This window comes from Vitis riparia, chromosome 4, assembly GCF_004353265.1.
Source record: "Vitis riparia cultivar Riparia Gloire de Montpellier isolate 1030 chromosome 4, EGFV_Vit.rip_1.0, whole genome shotgun sequence".
NCBI classification, from domain to species: domain Eukaryota; kingdom Viridiplantae; phylum Streptophyta; class Magnoliopsida; order Vitales; family Vitaceae; genus Vitis; species Vitis riparia.
Window position 1 is genome coordinate 1,004,945 of NC_048434.1, and position 17,967 is coordinate 1,022,911.

Genomic DNA, 17,967 nt, shown 5'->3' on the forward strand with positions numbered 1-17,967 from the left:
CCCTTTTAGACCGGTCAAAATTCTATCCATATGAAGTTAAGAAGTCTCAAAACAGGTACAAGATTTGAACCATGGGGCATGTTTCCCACAGTAACAAGATCATCAAATCTATATTGAGAAACCATAACTAAAATTAATATCAACCAAATTAGCAACATACTCTTGACTCTTTTTAGTAACTGTCAAACAAGTACCTCCTCTCATCCAAGTAATTCTGAAACATTTGCAGGCAGCTCCTCAATCAGAGAGTTGTAAAAGTTCTGGATTTCAAACAACATCCTTTCAGTGTTGCGAATCACAAAGTTGATTGCTGTTGGATTTAAGGGTATGGAAACAAAAGACTAGCTCAAAAGACACAAACAAGGAACAGAATGAATAAAAAGAAAAAACTTATCGACTGAGGCATGACAAACACTATTCTTGAAATAGATCCACCCTCCTCGAAGACGAACTCGGTACACTAGGGTACCGGTGGTCTACCTCCAAGATTCAACAACCAGATCTCGCATTGGGTGCACTCTGTAAGCGAGATGTGTACAACTCGGGTTTTTGAATAAATTCCTCCAAATAGATGTATGAAAATACTCCCTGAAAAACTCTCTGAAAAATTGGTATTCCTGTATAGAGAGGGGTGACCTGCTTTTATAGGCCACTAACACAGTCCCAATGAAAATCTACTTGTAATTAGAAGATGACACAAAGTGGAAGGTGATTCTACTTATAAAATGAATGCGACTCCACTAACACAATTTTATTAGGACTCTTCCAAAAAATATAACACTAATAGAATTAAATAAAATATAATAAAATAAAAAATAATTCTCGATAGGACATTTCCCAAAAATATAAGACTAATAGAATAAAATAAAATAAATTAAAAGTAATTTCCAAAAATAAAAATAGAAATTATTTACACTCTTCTTACAATCCCCCACAGAGTGTAAACGTAATTTTTATTTTTTTTGAAGAAAAAATAATCTAATGCATCAATATTGGTGCCTAAAGGCTATGAACCAGTCTTAGGACAAATAAGTATTGAATCACAAAACATGGTGAAAATAAATTTCTATGAACCAATGTTTCTTTATGTAACTCAAGGAACTTTTATCCACATTAGTTTTCTCAACTACACTATGAGCTGTACAAAACGGGTTGGCACAAATGGATATTCATGAAAGCTCTAAAGAACTTGCCTAAGTTCTCATAGGAAGCGGCCCCACCTCTACTCTCATAAGGAATATGGTATTCATTAAGAGTAAACACTCAACCTTAGTCAATGCAGAATACACTCAATCTACACCATAGGGATGGACTCTCATACACTTAGAGTTGATAGAGCACCTCAAGTCAACAAGTGATTTGTTATTACCCATATGAACCTACTTCATGGAATTTCCATTCTAATAGGTTGGGTTACTACCACTGTTGACTTTTGTAATAGACATAAGCTTCATCCCACTTGATGTTTCTTCCACTAATTTCTTATTTAGTGGTTTGGTCAAAGGATCGGCTAAATTCAACTTTGATCTCACAAATTCTAGGGATATAACCCCTATTTCAAGGGGTTACCGCACAATATTGTGCCTTAGGCGTATATGTTTGTTCTTCCCATTAAATATTTTACTTTTAGCCTTAGCAATTGCAGCTTGGCTATCACAACGCATAGACACAAACGAGGTTGGTCACGTTGATATCTGGTGAGAGGTTTCTAAGCCACTCAACCTCAAAACTTGCCTTTTCTAAGGTAATAAACTCAACATCCATAGTAGACCGAGTAATGCAAGTTTGTTTGACAGATTTCCAAAAAACCACACTCCCACCAAAAATGAAAACATATCCACTAGTGGATTTCATCTCATCTGAATGAAAGATCCAATTTGCATCACTAAATCCTTCAAGAACACTTGGAAATCCACTAAAACACAAACCATAGTTAATGGTGCCTCTCAAATACTTAAGGACTCTACGAACAGTAGTCCAATGGTCCTAATTAGGACTTTGGGTGTACTGACTCAATCTACCTACTGCAAAACAATGTCAGGTTTGGTACAATTTATTAAGTACATTAGATTCCCTATGATTTGAGCATACTCTATTTGGGAACCACTATGTTCTCTATTTTTCTTTAGCTGTGAGCTGGGATCATAAGGAGTTGACACTAGTTTACAACCAAAGTGTTCAAGCTTCCTTAAGATATTTTCAACATAACACTCTTAAGAAAGTTTAAGTTCATTAGGTGTTCTAGTTATTTTAATTCCTAGAATCACATTTGCCTTTGCTTTTCCTAGGTCTTTCATATCAAACTTAAAACTTAGGAATTTCTTGTAAGGTATTCTATTTTGAATATGGCATGCAAATAGGATAGCTTCCCCCACAAGTTCAAGGGTTCTCCTGAACTTACCAACATGGCATCAAAGGTTTTAGGACCTAGTTTTCGTTTTTTTAGGTTTAGGGAGAAGAACTTTAGCTAAACACCCCCACACTTTTAAGTATGCTATATTAGGTGCATAACCCTTCCACAACTCATTAGGAGTTTTACCAGTTTTCTAGGTTGATAACAGATGAGAACCATCTTTTGGTTTTAGGTCAATCAAAATGTGTTCCAAGTTCACCACATCAATTGCAGAGAAAACCCTTTCCTGTCATCTCTTAAAGAATGTCCCATTGAAAGGGTCAATTTTAGAGGTGTCAGGATGAGTGTAAACTAAGGAAGCTTCCATTTGGATGTATTTCAAGATTGTTGGATTTAAGGGTATGGAAACAAAAGACTAGCCCAAAAGGCACAAACAAAGAATAGAATGAATAAAAAGAAAAACTTATCGGCTGAGGCGTGACAAACACTGTCCTTGAAATAGATCCATCCTCCTCGAAGACGAACTCGATGCACTAGGGTATCACTCTCCTCGAAGACGAACTCGATGTACTAGGGTACCAGTGGTCTACCTCCAGGATTCAACAACTAGATCTCGCGTACAACTCGAGTTTTTGAATAAATTCCTCCAAATAGATATATGAAAATACTCCCTCAAAAACTCTTTGAAAATTTGGTATTCCTGTATAAGGAGAGGTGACCTGCTTTTATAGGTCACTAACACAATCCCAATGAGAATCTACTTGTAATTAAAAGATGACACAAAGTGGAAGGTGAATCTACTTATAATTAGAAGATGACACAAAGTGGAAGGTGAATTTACTTGTAAGTAGAAGATGACACAAAGTGAAAGATGATTCTACTTATAAAAGGAATGAGACTTCATTAACACAATTCCAATAAGACTCTTCCAAAAATAAAAAATAATTCTCAATATGACACTTCCCAATAATATAAGATAAAATAAAATAAATTAAAAGTAATTTCCAAAAACAAAAATAAAAATTATTTACACTCTTCCTACTATTGCAACACCTTTCCTTCCAAATCTCCCACTCCTTCCAATCCGGTGAAGGTAGTTCTCTGGTTGAGTAGGTAAGTCATAGTTGATAACCAGAAAGACCTGCTGGACATCAATCCCACGGGTGGTCGGTAGTGATGAGCACGTGAGAGGATCCAGAACGAAACTCTCGCATGATCAGATCCCTGGTCTTCTGGTCCATGTCCCCATGAGTTGCTGACACTGTATGGTCACGGCTCCGCAATTGGTCAGTGAAACAATCGACCTTACGCCTAGTGTTTGCGAAGATTACACTCTGGCCAATTGCCAAGGTTTAATAAAGATCACATAGTGTTTCTAACCTCCCTCTCAACATTGACATGAAACTGCCTGATTCCTTCAAGGGTCAGCTCTTCTCGCTTCACAAGAATCCTCACAGGCTTGTTCATGAACTTCTTGGTAATCTCAAGAACCTCAGGGGGCATTGTAGCAGAGAAAACACCCACCTGGATTCTTTCTGGCAGAAGCTGGAAAATCTCATAGATATGCAGGCAAGAAAACAATTTAGGAACACAAGTTTTGGCTACAAAAATTCTTATGAAAACACGGACAAGAGCTAGATAAAGACCTGATCCTTAAAGCCTCTAGAGAGCATTACATCAGCCTTATCCAGAACAAACATCTTGATGGAGTCAGCATGAAGAGAGCCCCGCCTCAGCGTGTCAAAAACACCCGGGAGTACCGACAACAACATGGACACCAGCAGAGAGGATTCTCTGATCCTCCCTGACCACAGTCCCACCAACACAAGAATGAACCTTAACATTCAAGTGATCACCAAGGGCTTTCATGACCTTCTCAATTTTCTGGGCAAGCTCTCTAGTAGGAGCAAGGACCAAAGCCTGACACTGGCCTAATTCCTCATTCAACTGCTGCAGGATCCCTGAGCAGAAAGTCGCAGTTTTCCCAGTACCGGATTGGGCCTGCTGAATCACATCCAGACCCTTACAGAAGGGCACAATTCCCCTTTGTTGAATTGCAGATGGCTTCTCGATTCCTTCACACAGAACATTCAACAAGCACCTAATCAGAAATCAAATCTTCCAGACCACAAAGATGAAATTGGATTAAAAAAGAATGAGGACTAGTCCAGTACCATATGCATAAATGCCTCTCAAAAGGTTTTCTTTCAATCCCATATCATCAAAAGTATCACAAACTTCATCATATGTTGTGAGAAACTCTCCCCCTTGCTGCTCTAAAGCCCTTTAATCATGAACAAACAAACTGTAAAAACCCGAAAACCAATTAAGAAAAACATTAATATACAGAAATTAAATCAACTCCATTGGAACAACTTACAATCCATTCATGTTGCTATCATGCTGATGAGAATCAGAGTTTGATGTTTCAGAAGATTTTGCCATCACTATCGAAAAAGGAAAAACAAAAGAAAATTACAATGAATCCGTAGGAAAACAGCTATTATCAATATAAACCCTTCGAAATCAAAATCCATATTAAAGACACAGAAATATATGAACTGAATACAGACCAAAAATCACTACTTTACCGAGCACGATCATGAGAAGAAATCATTGATCTTGTTATTAAGAAAAGGGTGATGATAAATCTCATGGAAAAGGAGATATGTTATAACTCTTGGCCTTTTTTTTTTTTTTAACAAAATGCTATTATTTTCTTACTAAGTTAAGTTTATACATATCAAGTCTAAAACCCAACACTGAACAAGAAAATTCTAAGGATAAAAAATGCCTAGAATTAGTAATTTTTTTTCCTCATTTTACTACCAAAATAGTTTTCTTTTTCAAATCTTTGATAATATTTCATCTATGTTTTCAAAAAAATAATTTATAAAATTAACTCATAAGTAATATTGCTTTTTCTCATATTGTTTACATCATAATCTACTCAGCCAAGAGACTGAAGCCATCCAAAGAACATGAAAGTTATACCAGGACCACTTGCATGCATTACATAAAAAGGAAAATTTAAACACCATGCAGGAAAAATTTTCTCATGGACGGTTTTCCGGGAAACAAACGGACTTAAGAATCAAAACCCATGAAGAGAAAAGCAGATTACACTGAAAAAACAATGAAATCACAGAAGATTAAGTAAACCAACAAAATAAAAAAATTAGAAACATATTGCTTTTCTTTCAAATTCAGAAGAAAATTTCAGAAGTTGGAGGTTGAGAGAACTCTTAACAGTTTTCTGAGCAGTGTGAGTAGATTTTTGGAGAATGAGTCGACTGATTTACACTGTGGGGGAATTGATTTAATTTTTAATTATAATTAATTACGTAACTAATCAGTTTTCTTTCCTGTTTGCTTAATGTGCCTTTGTGTCCTCAGTGCTTGTCAACCAATCGGATTACACCACGTCAGTACTGGTTTCCTATACTTCTGGCGGCGGCGGCCGTCATTCTTTAAAAAACAATTGCACAATTTTTTATTTTTTATTTTTTAAAAAGGGAACTATCCAACTTGTACTTTATGCTATGTGAAGAATACAATTAACACCCATTATTATAATTGCATGTTAATTTATGATTTTCTTGATTATTTCTAACTATTTCAAGTAGTGAATAGAGTTATTTGTCCCCCTTAAATATCTATATCTATTTGAAAATTTTTAAATTAAAATTTTGATCATATTAGGAACTTTTTTTAGCTCACGTTTTGTTTTTTTATTTAATAAAAAAAATCAAAATATTTGATTTTTTTATTTTGTTAAAAGTAATCTTATTATCAATAAATTCAATTTAATTATATTAGTTGATATTATCAAATTATTTTTAATTAAAATTTTTAAAAATTTTTATTAAGCCAAAAACCAAACATCACCGATTTATGTATTTGATAAAAAAAAATATTAATTTCAAATTTAATCCAATACAAAAATTTGACATAATATATCAAAATCATAAGTCATTTTGTGAATTGAATATCAAACAATGTGTCAACATTGGATAATGTACTTGTAGGATTCTTATTAAAAATTTTATAATTCAATAAGGATATATACCATATCATGATCGAAATATTAAGTATACAAATTAAAATTCATGTTTTCCAATATTTAGTTAATGCAAGCAAATCAATTCAGATTTCTCCTTATTTTATTACAAAATAATTAATTACTTCAACAAAAACATTTAAATAATATGAGCCTTACATTTTCTATTTTTAAAAATACAAATATTATAACATGTTGAACAACTATTTTTAATAATATTTTTTTTTTCTTCAAAGAATGTGTGTTTCAAATACTTACATCTCTTTTTTTCATAATACATTTAGTAACTAAAAAACTATTTTTGTTTTCTATTATTAAAAATGGAAAATAATATGTGTTTTAGATAGTATCTCTTTAGTTGTTTTTATTTATTTTTTAAAAATTGTTTTAAAAAATAATTATACAAATATGTAAAATGATTAAAAATAAAGTATTAGATATAAAAATTATTTTAAAACATATTTAAAATATTAAAAATAGCTTAAAAAATTTTCAGTTCCCAAATAGATTTTTATTTTAAAAAATAATAGAGAATAATTTTTAAAAACTATTTTCATATATAAAAAAGTATAAAATTAAGTTTATTTTTAAATTTTGAGTTAGTAATTTTTTTTTTAATTCCTTCACTTTTTAAAAATTATTATCATTTTAAGGTAAGTTTTAAAGAATCCTTATATTACTTTTTAGAAATTATTATTTAAAGATAGAAAATAACAAGTGTATCAAAATAAAATGTAAATAAATCAAACGAAAAATTACAACCCATTTCTATTTCTTTTTTTAATGTTAAAATTAATTGGAAACCGATATTTTTTTAGATATTAGCATTATAAAAAAACTTCTAAATATGGGCCTCCTATTTACAAATATAATTTCTATATAACTTATAATTTAGAAAAATAGAAAATCCACCTCTTCAAACGGCGTCGTATTGAAAATTACAAACCAGTAAATAATATCAAACCCGGGGGCAAAATAAGGAAAGAAGATGATTATAAATCCCTCGCCCAGTCTCTTTCGATCTCTCTTAACGTTGCCTTAACTCCTCTTCACTGCGTGCGGATCCGAGGAGTTTGGGGAAACCCTAATCCTAACCCTAGCCCTAATCCACCTCTTGCTCTTCGCTTTCAGGTGCTCACTCCTTTACTTCTCTATTTGTTTATAGCTTAGCTACCAGATCTTACTCTCGTGTTCTGTATGTTTAGTTTTTACTTTTTCTCCACATCTCTTACTGATTTTTTTTTTTAAAAAAATTTTTATGTAAAATTTTCTGAATCTGTCTTGAATGGCGCCATATTTTCTGTGATTGAATGATTGGTTGCTATATTTATTGCTAATGTTCCGTTGATTAAAGTTTTGTAATGCCCAAATTTTTAGGGAGAAAATTGGTTCCTTTTATTCGCGATATGCCGAAGGCCTCTGGAAAATTATGTTTGAATATGGTTGATATTTGCTTTATTTGAACGCTTATGCCATGTATTTATCAGTAGTTTTCCATACATTGAAGCTTTACTGTAGAATTTATATATTTATAAGGGTTAATTTCACTCATCTTTCCTGAGGTTTTGGTTTTGGTTAAATAGACCTAACACCCATTGGTTTGAAATTTCATTAGGTACATCCCCCATCCTTCTTATTTGTTGTTTTCACTAACCTCCCCTCTCACTCAAAATAAGAAAGGTTTTGGTGAAATTTTAAACCAATGGGGGCTAGATGTACTTGGCTAAAACATTGAGAGGGGTGAGTGAAATCAACCCTATTTATGATGTTTAGGAATGCGGGGAAAGTCTCTGGAAAATTTTGTAATCTCTATTGAATTTGCTTACTATTTGCTTTATTGAATGCTTATGTCATGTTTATCATTAATATCCCAAAGAATTTAAATTTTTCCTAAGTTATTCCATATATATTGTGAAGCTAGTTGGTTTCTGATGTTTACCAATGTGGCAAAAGCGTTTGGATTATTTTACGTGGAAAATTTTGAAGCGTTATCAGTGGTTGGTTTGTAGGTTGTGATTGACTTGTGAGGAAACCCTAATGCTTATATTTGAGATTTTTTTTTTCTAAGTTATCGAGTAGGAATTTAATTGGTTGGCAATTGTATAATGCGAATTGGGATTTTTTTATTTTATATTATTACATAAGATAGGAGGTGTAAGTATTTATTAAATTCTTAGTCCGTGGGTTTATATCAACTTATTAGGAATTTGTAGTTTACAAATTAGTTTCTAATGTTTACCAATAAGCCAACAGTGTCTGAATTGATGGAACACAATAAATGTTGAAAGTCATTAGTTTTTAGGTTAAGATTGACTTATGAGGAAACCCTTATGATTATATTTGAGATTTGATTTAATTATTTTCTTTTTTTAAAGTTAGTTGAGCAGGAATCTGATCCAATCTATGACGTGAATTAAGAATTTGTATATTGTTGTCACATTAGATAATATGTGTAAATATTTGTTAAATTATTACTTTATAGGTCAGTATCGACCTACGAGGAAGCTATGGTGATTTTTTTTTAAATTAAGATTTTTTTTACATTATTGTTACATGAGACAATATGTGTAAGTATTTATTAAATTATTAGTTTATTATATTATGAGCAAACTATGTTGCTTATTTTTTAAGTCAATTTATTTTTCAGTTAGTCAAGTAGTAGTAGAATGAAAGGCATGGAAATTTATTATTGGTTTTCCTTTGGATTCAATAGTTTGTCATGGAGGTGGCTTGTTCTAGTCCTTAATCGAGTATATAATGTAAAAGCTTTGACATTTCTTTACTAGTATTATTGTTAAAGATGACACATTTGTAAATATTTATCAATTACTAGTTTATAGTTTCATATAGACTTGTAAGGTTAACAATAATGCTTTATTTTTTAAATTCAGTATATTTCTTTTTGTGTTTGGTAATTTGATTGTTTGTGTCATGTGACATGTTGACCTATCAGTTTTTCCTTTTGTGTGATAGTTTATTAAGGTTGTGGGTTGTTTTTGGTCTTTAAGATCCAAAATGTTTTATGAATACATACTTCCTATTGATAGTTATGAAAGAATGTATAATGAATGCACAAGAGTGTGTATGTGTCCTTTCATGAATTCATCACAAGTGTTCAGGAATAAATCAATTTTGTAATTAAATTTGGTGTTGTTTCTATTCATGGGTTGATTTCATTACCACTCTTCAAAATATGTTTATAACTCATGTGCTTGCTATAGTCATGGCTGGCTTGGCACCGGAAGGATCACAATTTGATGCTCGTCAATATGATAGCAAAATGAATGAGTTGTAAGTTTTGTTTTCTATCCCTTAATCAGATGGTTGTTGCTGTTGCATTAGCAGTAATTTTCCTTGTTTCTTTATGTTTTATTGACACAAGAACTTTTGGGGATGTGATGCTAACGCTGTAATGTTATTAATTGAATTTCATGTTATTTTTGAATAATTGATGGGAGCAGACTTGGGACTGATGGACAAGATTTCTTCACATCATATGATGAGGTCTATGAAAGTTTTGATGCAATGGGGCTGCAAGAGAATCTCCTGAGAGGCATTTATGCATACGGTAGTTTACCTTTAATACCTCTTTAAGTAGGAAATATGTCTGTTGTCTAGGATAGCTCTCTTGAGGACATTCCACTTGTCAGTTGATTCAAAATGGTAAATTTAAGCTTTAACCATGCTTATATATATATGGTTCAAAAGTTTGTGGTTCAGGAGTAGTAAAATTCTACATTTTGCTGCATCATAAATCACTGCCTGTTTTTTATTGTTATTTATGTTTTGAGCCACCTTCATGCAAAAATGAAAAGCTGAAAGTTGGATCTAACTTTCTTGGTAGGTTTTGAGAAGCCCTCTGCAATTCAGCAAAGAGGTATTGTTCCCTTCATCAAGGGGCTTGATGTAATTCAGCAAGCACAGTCTGGAACTGGAAAAACAGCAACTTTCTGCTCTGGAATTTTGCAGCAGCTTGATTATGGCTTAGTTGAATGCCAGGCATTGGTCCTTGCACCCACTCGGGAACTTGCCCAACAAATTGAAAAGGTTATGCGAGCACTAGGTGATTATCTTGGTGTGAAGGTTCATGCTTGTGTTGGTGGGACCAGTGTCCGTGAAGACCAGCGCATTCTCTCAAGTGGGGTTCATGTCGTTGTGGGTACTCCTGGTAGGGTTTTTGACATGTTGCGCAGGCAATCACTTCGTCCTGATTACATTAAGATGTTTGTGTTAGATGAAGCAGATGAAATGCTTTCACGAGGTTTCAAGGATCAGGTCCTTCCTTTGCCTTTGCTCTGTATATCTTTTTGTTGTGCTGTTTGCTACTACTCTCTATAACTTTCAGTATGATGTTGTCAGATTTTTGTCTGGATATGGTATAGTGGCACATTTCTATGACGTATTTTTTTATTCAGTGTGATATAAAACTATGCAGGAAAGGGAACACATTTGTTTATTACAATTTGGGTTCTGGTCTTTAGTTGGATATATCTAAGTTTTAGGCAGACAAGCTTTTTGTATATTTTAGCTATGTGGTTGCAAGCATTTTGTTGTGGGTTTTCTGACTTTCATGTGCATTCTAATGCTGATTTCTTGTCTTGATACTGAAATTTCATTTGGCAGATCTATGATATTTTCCAGTTGCTGCCATCAAAGATTCAGGTTGGGGTGTTCTCTGCCACAATGCCACCTGAGGCCCTTGAGATCACAAGGAAATTCATGAATAAACCTGTGAGGATTCTGGTGAAACGTGATGAGCTCACCCTTGAGGGTATCAAACAGTTCTATGTCAATGTTGATAAAGAGGAATGGAAGCTTGAGACACTTTGTGATCTCTATGAGACGCTGGCGATCACCCAGAGTGTCATCTTTGTGAACACCCGGCGCAAGGTTGACTGGCTGACGGACAAGATGCGCAGCCGTGACCACACAGTCTCTGCCACCCACGGAGACATGGATCAAAACACAAGAGACATCATCATGCGTGAATTCCGATCTGGTTCCTCTCGTGTGCTCATCACTACTGATCTATTGGCCCGTGGTATTGATGTCCAGCAAGTCTCTCTTGTGATAAACTATGACCTCCCAACACAGCCAGAAAACTACCTCCATCGAATTGGGCGTAGTGGACGATTTGGGAGGAAGGGGGTGGCAATCAACTTTGTGACCAAGGATGATGAGAGGATGCTTTTTGATATCCAAAGGTTTTATAATGTGGTGGTTGAGGAGCTGCCATCAAATGTTGCTGATCTCCTGTGATGAAGTTTTTGCTCATGGAGGTAAATGACTTTTATTTGAAAAGTCATATTTATTATGTTCGTTCTCATAGGTCTGGCATCTTAATTTATCATGGAATGAACTTGCCGTACAATTGGGAGATACAGGTCCTGCGCATTTCACATCGGGACACATCCATTGCTCATTTTGGGTATATTGGCAACCCGTTGTTGCAACTTTTGTTGCCTGAGTTTTCTTTTGTATTTTAAGTTTTTTAAGTTTCCTTGAACAATTTGAGAAATTGGATCTAGTTTGGATTGGATTCGTTTTGTTCTATTTTAGTTTTTTGTGTGTGGGAGGAGAAGCTCAATATGATTAGAAAATGGTTTTTTGAGTTTCAGGAGGCTGGACTTGCACCATTCTTGGTTCTTCACTTCAAACATTTCTTTGAGCTACTTTATTCATTTATAAGCGACATAACAATTGTTTTCCCCCTTTCCTTTTCCTTTTTTGAAGTCTGAACTACAGATTCAATTTTCATTCTTATCAAACAGAACCTTAACCAGAGGCTTCTTGTTTCTCTATGGTGTGGAACATGAAGATTAGCCCACACCTCGCTCTTTTCTTTTCTTTCTTTTTATTTTTTTCCCTGTTCTCCCAATATTGTTTTATAATTATCCTACCTGTGTGCTTTGTTTGGGAGGAATAAAGTTGCCCAACTTGTATTACAAATATTGTTATCCCATGCCATTTCAATTTTTTCTTATGTTTTAGAAAAATTATCTTATTGCTCGATCCAGAACTTAGATTGATCAATTCATAACATCATCCTTCCTTTTTGATGATATTTATCTGGCCACAAAACCAGTGAAAATTTTGAGGTTTATGCTTCTCTCCCAAAATTGTGTGTTTCTCCTGAATGCTCCCCATATAACTCTTTTTGTTTATAGCCACATATACCAAAAGCAAAAGGTTTAAAAAGCATCCATAAAAAAAAAATGCAAAAGGTTAAAAAAGGGGGGCAAAACATGGTGTGCATGCTCTGTGGTGGTAGTCTCTCCGGGGTCCTCTGAACTCATCAATGTTGTCTGTTTCATCTATACACAACATTTTATGTTCAAATATACTGTGGAATAATGATATGTTATGATGATCTGCTATGATCAGGAGCTTTAATACTCACTTCTGCTGCATGTCCCTCCAAAAAAAAAAAAAAGTGTCCAGACTGGCCTTATCCTCAGTACGAATCGGTGTGAAGTGCTGGGCAGACATGGAACCTCATGGCTCCTGTTAAGATAAGAAAAATGTTGTTGGTGTTTCCATGGCATGAGAAGCTGAACATCATATTGTCTAATGTGCATATACTTCACTTCCGCTGTTCCTTTCTTCCTTTGTGCTGAAATTCTGGCCTTTCTGCTTCTTTTGTTCAAAATCTGGAGTGTGTGACCATTGAAAATAGGAATGAAATGGAATGGATAATGGGATGATGGGGTAGTGGACAATTGTTTGAAAATTACGTAGGTTTCGGTCAGAAAATTGAGGCTAAATTTGGAGGACAATCTGAGCCGCCCATTTTGTTTGGCTTTTTGTCTTTTGAGCTATTTTTTCAACGTCCTTAAAAGATTTTGGTTGAATGGTCAATCAGTGCCCTCCCTCCAAAGTCCAGCCTTTTAGGTATTTTTTCATTAAAAGGAAAGGATTGAGGGAAAAAGGATTAAGTAGATAAGGTGGTTTTACACTTTTACTTAATTTGGTTGAATTGAAAATAGAAACTATAATCCTTGATTCAATGTCAAGATAATAGAAGCAATTTTAATAGCATCATCTAGAGAGAGATTGTATCATTAAAAGAAATGAGAAACTTGATCAAGTAGATCATCATTTCTTCTCTTGAAAGAAGAAATTAATTGTGGGTTTAACTCATAATCAGAGGATCAATGGTTTTTTTTCAGAAATAAGTAATTAAATTTCATTCGGAGTCTCAATGGACAAATACTCTGTAAATGAAAATTTATCACATTTAAAAATAAAATAGTGTACTGTTAGAATATATTATTAAATTTTTAGACATAAATCCTTGGCTTAATGGGGTGTCAATGCAAGGATTGTAAGAAGATGCCAGCATATCATATGATTCCCAGGTAAGGACGCCATCTAGAATAAATTCCCAGAGGCCACTGCCCCAGTCAGACAAACCAACCCCACTGCTTCTCATTCTCCTCTGGACCCCACTTGCCTTCTTCCTCCTCGACTTTCTTGTTAAGACCAACACCCCAAAACAACCCTATTCAGTATCTCTGCAAAGAGGAAAATCCATGGGAGACTACAGATCCAAGCCATATGTTGATGACAGGAGGCAGATAGATTCCTACTATGACACATCCAGGCCCACTCCGTCAAACTTTCATGATAAGAGGTCTTACAGTGTTCCTTATGCCCCAACCTATATGGGTAATAACAAGGACTTAAAGTTGAAGAAAGGGAAGAGCCAAAGTGGGACTTCTTCAAAATCTTGGACTTTCAGCGACCCTGAGTTTCAGAGGAAGAAGAGGGTTGCTAGCTATAAGGCTTATTCTGTGGAAGGCAAGGTGAAGGGGTCTTTGAGGAATAGCTTCAGATGGCTTAAGGCTAGGTACCACCGGATAGTCTATGGGTGGTCATGATTATTATTATGATTAATTTTTTAAGAATTTTGCGTTTGTAAGTTCTGTGCCTCTGTTTTAATTATGTGTCATCTTAGAATTAAGGTTCCTGGATTGGGATCATTAATTCACGATGTGGGTTGTCCACATACAACTGTTTTCATCCTAATATTTGGTTACGCAGTTTCTGGGTTCAACTCTTCCGATCAAAATATATGATTTTTTAACATTTTGAATGCCATATACATGCATCTAAATTGTGGGGTAGGTGGAGGGACCACTGAGGAAGAGTTTCAAGATGCTTTAGGGTTATAGATAAAGTAGTTTATGGATTGATTGTTTCTTGGGTATTGTTATTTCTCATATTTTGTTCTGTGAATTGTGTGGCAATCTCAAAACTTTGTAATAAATTCATGATACATCCATGTGGGCAGGTCATAAATAGCCTAATTCTTTTGGAATTGCAGGATTTCAATCCATTCATTTAGCATTCTAGATATCGACTTGATAAAGTCTGTCTTTTGAGGTTGCCTTGATAATGAACAGCAACCACTGTGTGCTCTTGATTCTTTTAATTAGACCGGATGTTTTGAACACCAAATCCTTTTTTATTGCAGGTTTATTGTGAAGCTTGGATCACACAGATTTCATATGTTTTAGCTTCTAATCTTTTATGCTAGTTTCATATAATGTGTATTATTGGGTTTGGAGACTTGAATTATTCAGGAATTAACCTTGCTATTTGTATCCATGGAGTTTTAGTTGAGTCTTTATGCTTTTGTTTTACTTATTTATTATGAGAGTGTTCGAATAATTCAGAAATTGTTCTCACAAGGATGCTGGTCGAGTAAAATGGCACCCAACATTTACATTGAAAAAATAAAATAAAATGCTAATAGGGGCTTCCTTGTTTGATATATTGTGATTCTATGTTACATGTTTTGGTGGTTTGTGTGAATGTGAAGGGAATCATCTAAGGTCACAGCTGATCGACACGACCAATGAGCTTTTCCCCCAGTTAATCTTGCTTGATAATTTCCATCAACTTCCTTGGGTACTTTCCAGTCTGGAATTGTTCCCCTGTGAGCCTGTGACACACTAGTTGCAACTTCTAGGAAGATATTTGAAACATTCTTGTTTGTTTCTGATCTTCTGATACAAGTCCCAATTCAATCTTGCTGAAGTTCCTCATGCCAAGTTTCCTTCAGTATAAGTCTTTTTTTTCCCAAATCACAAGCTTGATGAAATGAAGCCCGACCGACGAAGAATAATAACCTTTCCATGTAAGAAGTAGCCTCATTATTTAGAGTTCTTGCAGGTCATCCAAGGATGATCCCTAAATTGTTCTTTAACATAGATCCCAACCAGCCTCTCCACTTGGTCTCAATTAGATGTTGAAAGACGAACTTTTTTTTTTTTCTCAGAAGGATCCATCTTTTAAGCATGGCTTGTTCCCATATACTTTTCAAAATTCAGATGTAGTTTCTGGTTTAACAATAGGGATTTTGTAGCTGTTTAATCTTTGTCTGTTTTAAGTTTTGATTCATCTCGCATTCCTTTTTTGGATGGTGATAATTAGGTTGATTGGAAGGAGAAAATTTTCCTTGCATTAGGGTGCATGGATCTTGATTTAGCACTTTGTATAAATATTTGAGAATTAGTTCTAAAAATAGCTTGTTTTTTTAGATGTTTTCAAATATAAAAAAACAACCTATTTTTAGAACCAATTCTCAAATATTTATGGGGAGTGTTTTGAGTAACTATTGAAAATATGAAGGATTTTGAGAACTTTTGCATTGTAGTTACATTAAAGGAGAACAACTCGAGAAAATTGTTTTTTTATATTTGAGTTATCAAATAGAATTTTGAGAACTGTTTTTTGAAAACATTCTGAAGCAAACTTGAAATAATCTCATTACTTCATTGGTAACGTGTGCAATGTCTTCAGATTGTCTTTGTAGTGTTGGAAGAGACTCTCATTCTTGTGGGTTTCCTTAATGGCGACTTTAATGTTAGGCAGCACCTCTGTTTTGTGCTTTACATTTCCTTTGTGGATCCGTTTGACAATTGGGTTGATAATGCCTTAGTTGTAAGCGCATTAGCTCTATTCTTGGTCAGCCAACTGCCATTTCTTCTGGAAATTATCATTTAAGATTTGCTTCCTTGTGCTGAACTCTTCATATATATATATATATGAACTTATTCCAAACATCTATGCCTTGCTTCCATGGGTACAAATATCACTGAAAAATTCTCTTACCAAATACCAACTCTAATCCACCTGCATTTTAAAATTGTTTTTTGGAACAAGAATATGGGGTGGGAAAGGGAATGGGTGGGAATGGTGGTGACTCGTTATGTTGCCATTCATAAGTAAAAGAAATATTTGGTTAAAAGGGATGAAATAACATAACGGTAACTTTTCTAGAAGCTTTAATTAGATTCTATCATTATGTTGCCATTCATAAGTAAAATCTATAATAAGAATACAAAACATAATGTGATTTAAGATTTTTTTGGAAATGATGATTTGTAAAGTATCGTTCATATGAAATTGCAACGTTAACTCTTCTATAATCTTTAATTTGACTTTCATTATATGTATAATAAAAATAGATAAAACATACAATAATAAATAATATAACATAACCATCTAAATGTCTTAGATGGTAAATTAAGAATATGCTTTAGAAACAAAGATTTAATTTTTTCCGATATGAAATTTAGGGTTTTTGTGATTTCAACCTTCTATTTGAAAAAGATAATATCATATATATAATCAAATTTGAATCGTAGCAAATGAGAATTTCAATGATTTAATAATTTATTTGAGTGATATAAATGTGAAATATATATTTATTTTCAAATGGTTTCAAGTTATAAAAATATCATTTTCCAAAATAATCATTATATAGTAATAATGAGAAATGATTTTACTTAATTTTTTTTTTTTTAGTTTTTGGCTATACAAATATTATAAAATTATTTATTTACTTTATAGATTTTGACCATATGTAAACTATACTATAATTTAAATAGCATTTGAAAAAATTTAAATAAATGAAATAAAACTTTATATTATACCTTCCAACAACGGTTGGTTCTAAACAAAGTTTAAAACTATTTTGTTGCAACCATAGCGCATGATTGTCAGAAAAATGCCCCCATAATCCTGCTAAGTCATCATCCAAACTCTCAAATCACACCCTTCATCTTGCCAGCTCAGCAACAGTAGCACATGATTAACATAAGAATCTTGCCTAGTTGGCACCAAACCCTCAAACCACACACCCTGATCTTGCCAACTCAGCAATAGTAGTACATGAGTAACATAACAATCTTGCCAAGTCAGCACCTAAACCCTCAAATCCCATCCTTGACCTTGCCAACTCAGTAATAGGAGTAAATGGTTATCATAATAATCTTGTCAAATCAGTATCTGAACCCTCAAATCCCGCCCTTGATCTTGCCAACTCAGCATCCAAACTCACAATTCACACCAGTGATCTTGCCAACTAAATAACAATAGCACATGATTATCATAATAATCTTTCCAGATCAGCATTTAAGCCCCTCAAATCGCACCGTTCATCTTGCCAACTCATCATGTACACCCACATCACAACTCGATCTTGCCAACTCAGCCTCTGGGTCATTTCCCTATGGAATCTAACAACGTCCCACACCCAATATCC

The 17,967-nt window shown here is 34.0% G+C and overlaps 2 protein-coding genes and 1 pseudogene across 2 annotated transcripts; 2 read left to right on the top strand and 1 right to left on the bottom strand.

The window, feature by feature from the left end:
* Nucleotides 1–200: 200 nt before the first annotated feature.
* LOC117912671 lies at nt 201–4,635 on the bottom strand (annotated as a pseudogene).
* A 2,801-nt stretch (nt 4,636–7,436) lies between these two features.
* Nucleotides 7,437–12,049, top strand: LOC117912932 (eukaryotic initiation factor 4A-11). Its single transcript, XM_034827744.1, has 5 exons — nt 7,437–7,544; nt 9,635–9,704; nt 9,875–9,981; nt 10,258–10,688; nt 11,037–12,049. Exons 2-5 carry the CDS (start codon nt 9,637–9,639, stop codon nt 11,670–11,672), a joined length of 1,242 nt encoding a protein of 413 aa, XP_034683635.1. The 5' UTR covers nt 7,437–7,544; nt 9,635–9,636; the 3' UTR covers nt 11,673–12,049.
* A 1,693-nt stretch (nt 12,050–13,742) lies between these two features.
* Nucleotides 13,743–14,515, top strand: LOC117913144. Its single transcript, XM_034828084.1, has one exon. It carries the CDS (start codon nt 13,946–13,948, stop codon nt 14,291–14,293), a length of 348 nt encoding a protein of 115 aa, XP_034683975.1. The 5' UTR covers nt 13,743–13,945; the 3' UTR covers nt 14,294–14,515.
* Nucleotides 14,516–17,967: the final 3,452 nt, after the last annotated feature.

Bases quoted from the DNA above. Each gene is read 5' to 3' on its own strand.
- LOC117913144 (XM_034828084.1), top strand. From the start codon at position 13,946: ATGGGAGACTACAGATCCAAGCCATATGTTGATGACAGGAGGCAGATA.
- LOC117912932 (XM_034827744.1), top strand. From the start codon at position 9,637: ATGGCTGGCTTGGCACCGGAAGGATCACAATTTGATGCTCGTCAATAT. The intron at 9,705-9,874 runs GTAAGTTTTGTT...TGATGGGAGCAG, and splicing joins GATAGCAAAATGAATGAGTT to ACTTGGGACTGATGGACAAG. The intron at 9,982-10,257 runs GTAGTTTACCTT...CTTTCTTGGTAG, and splicing joins GAGAGGCATTTATGCATACG to GTTTTGAGAAGCCCTCTGCA.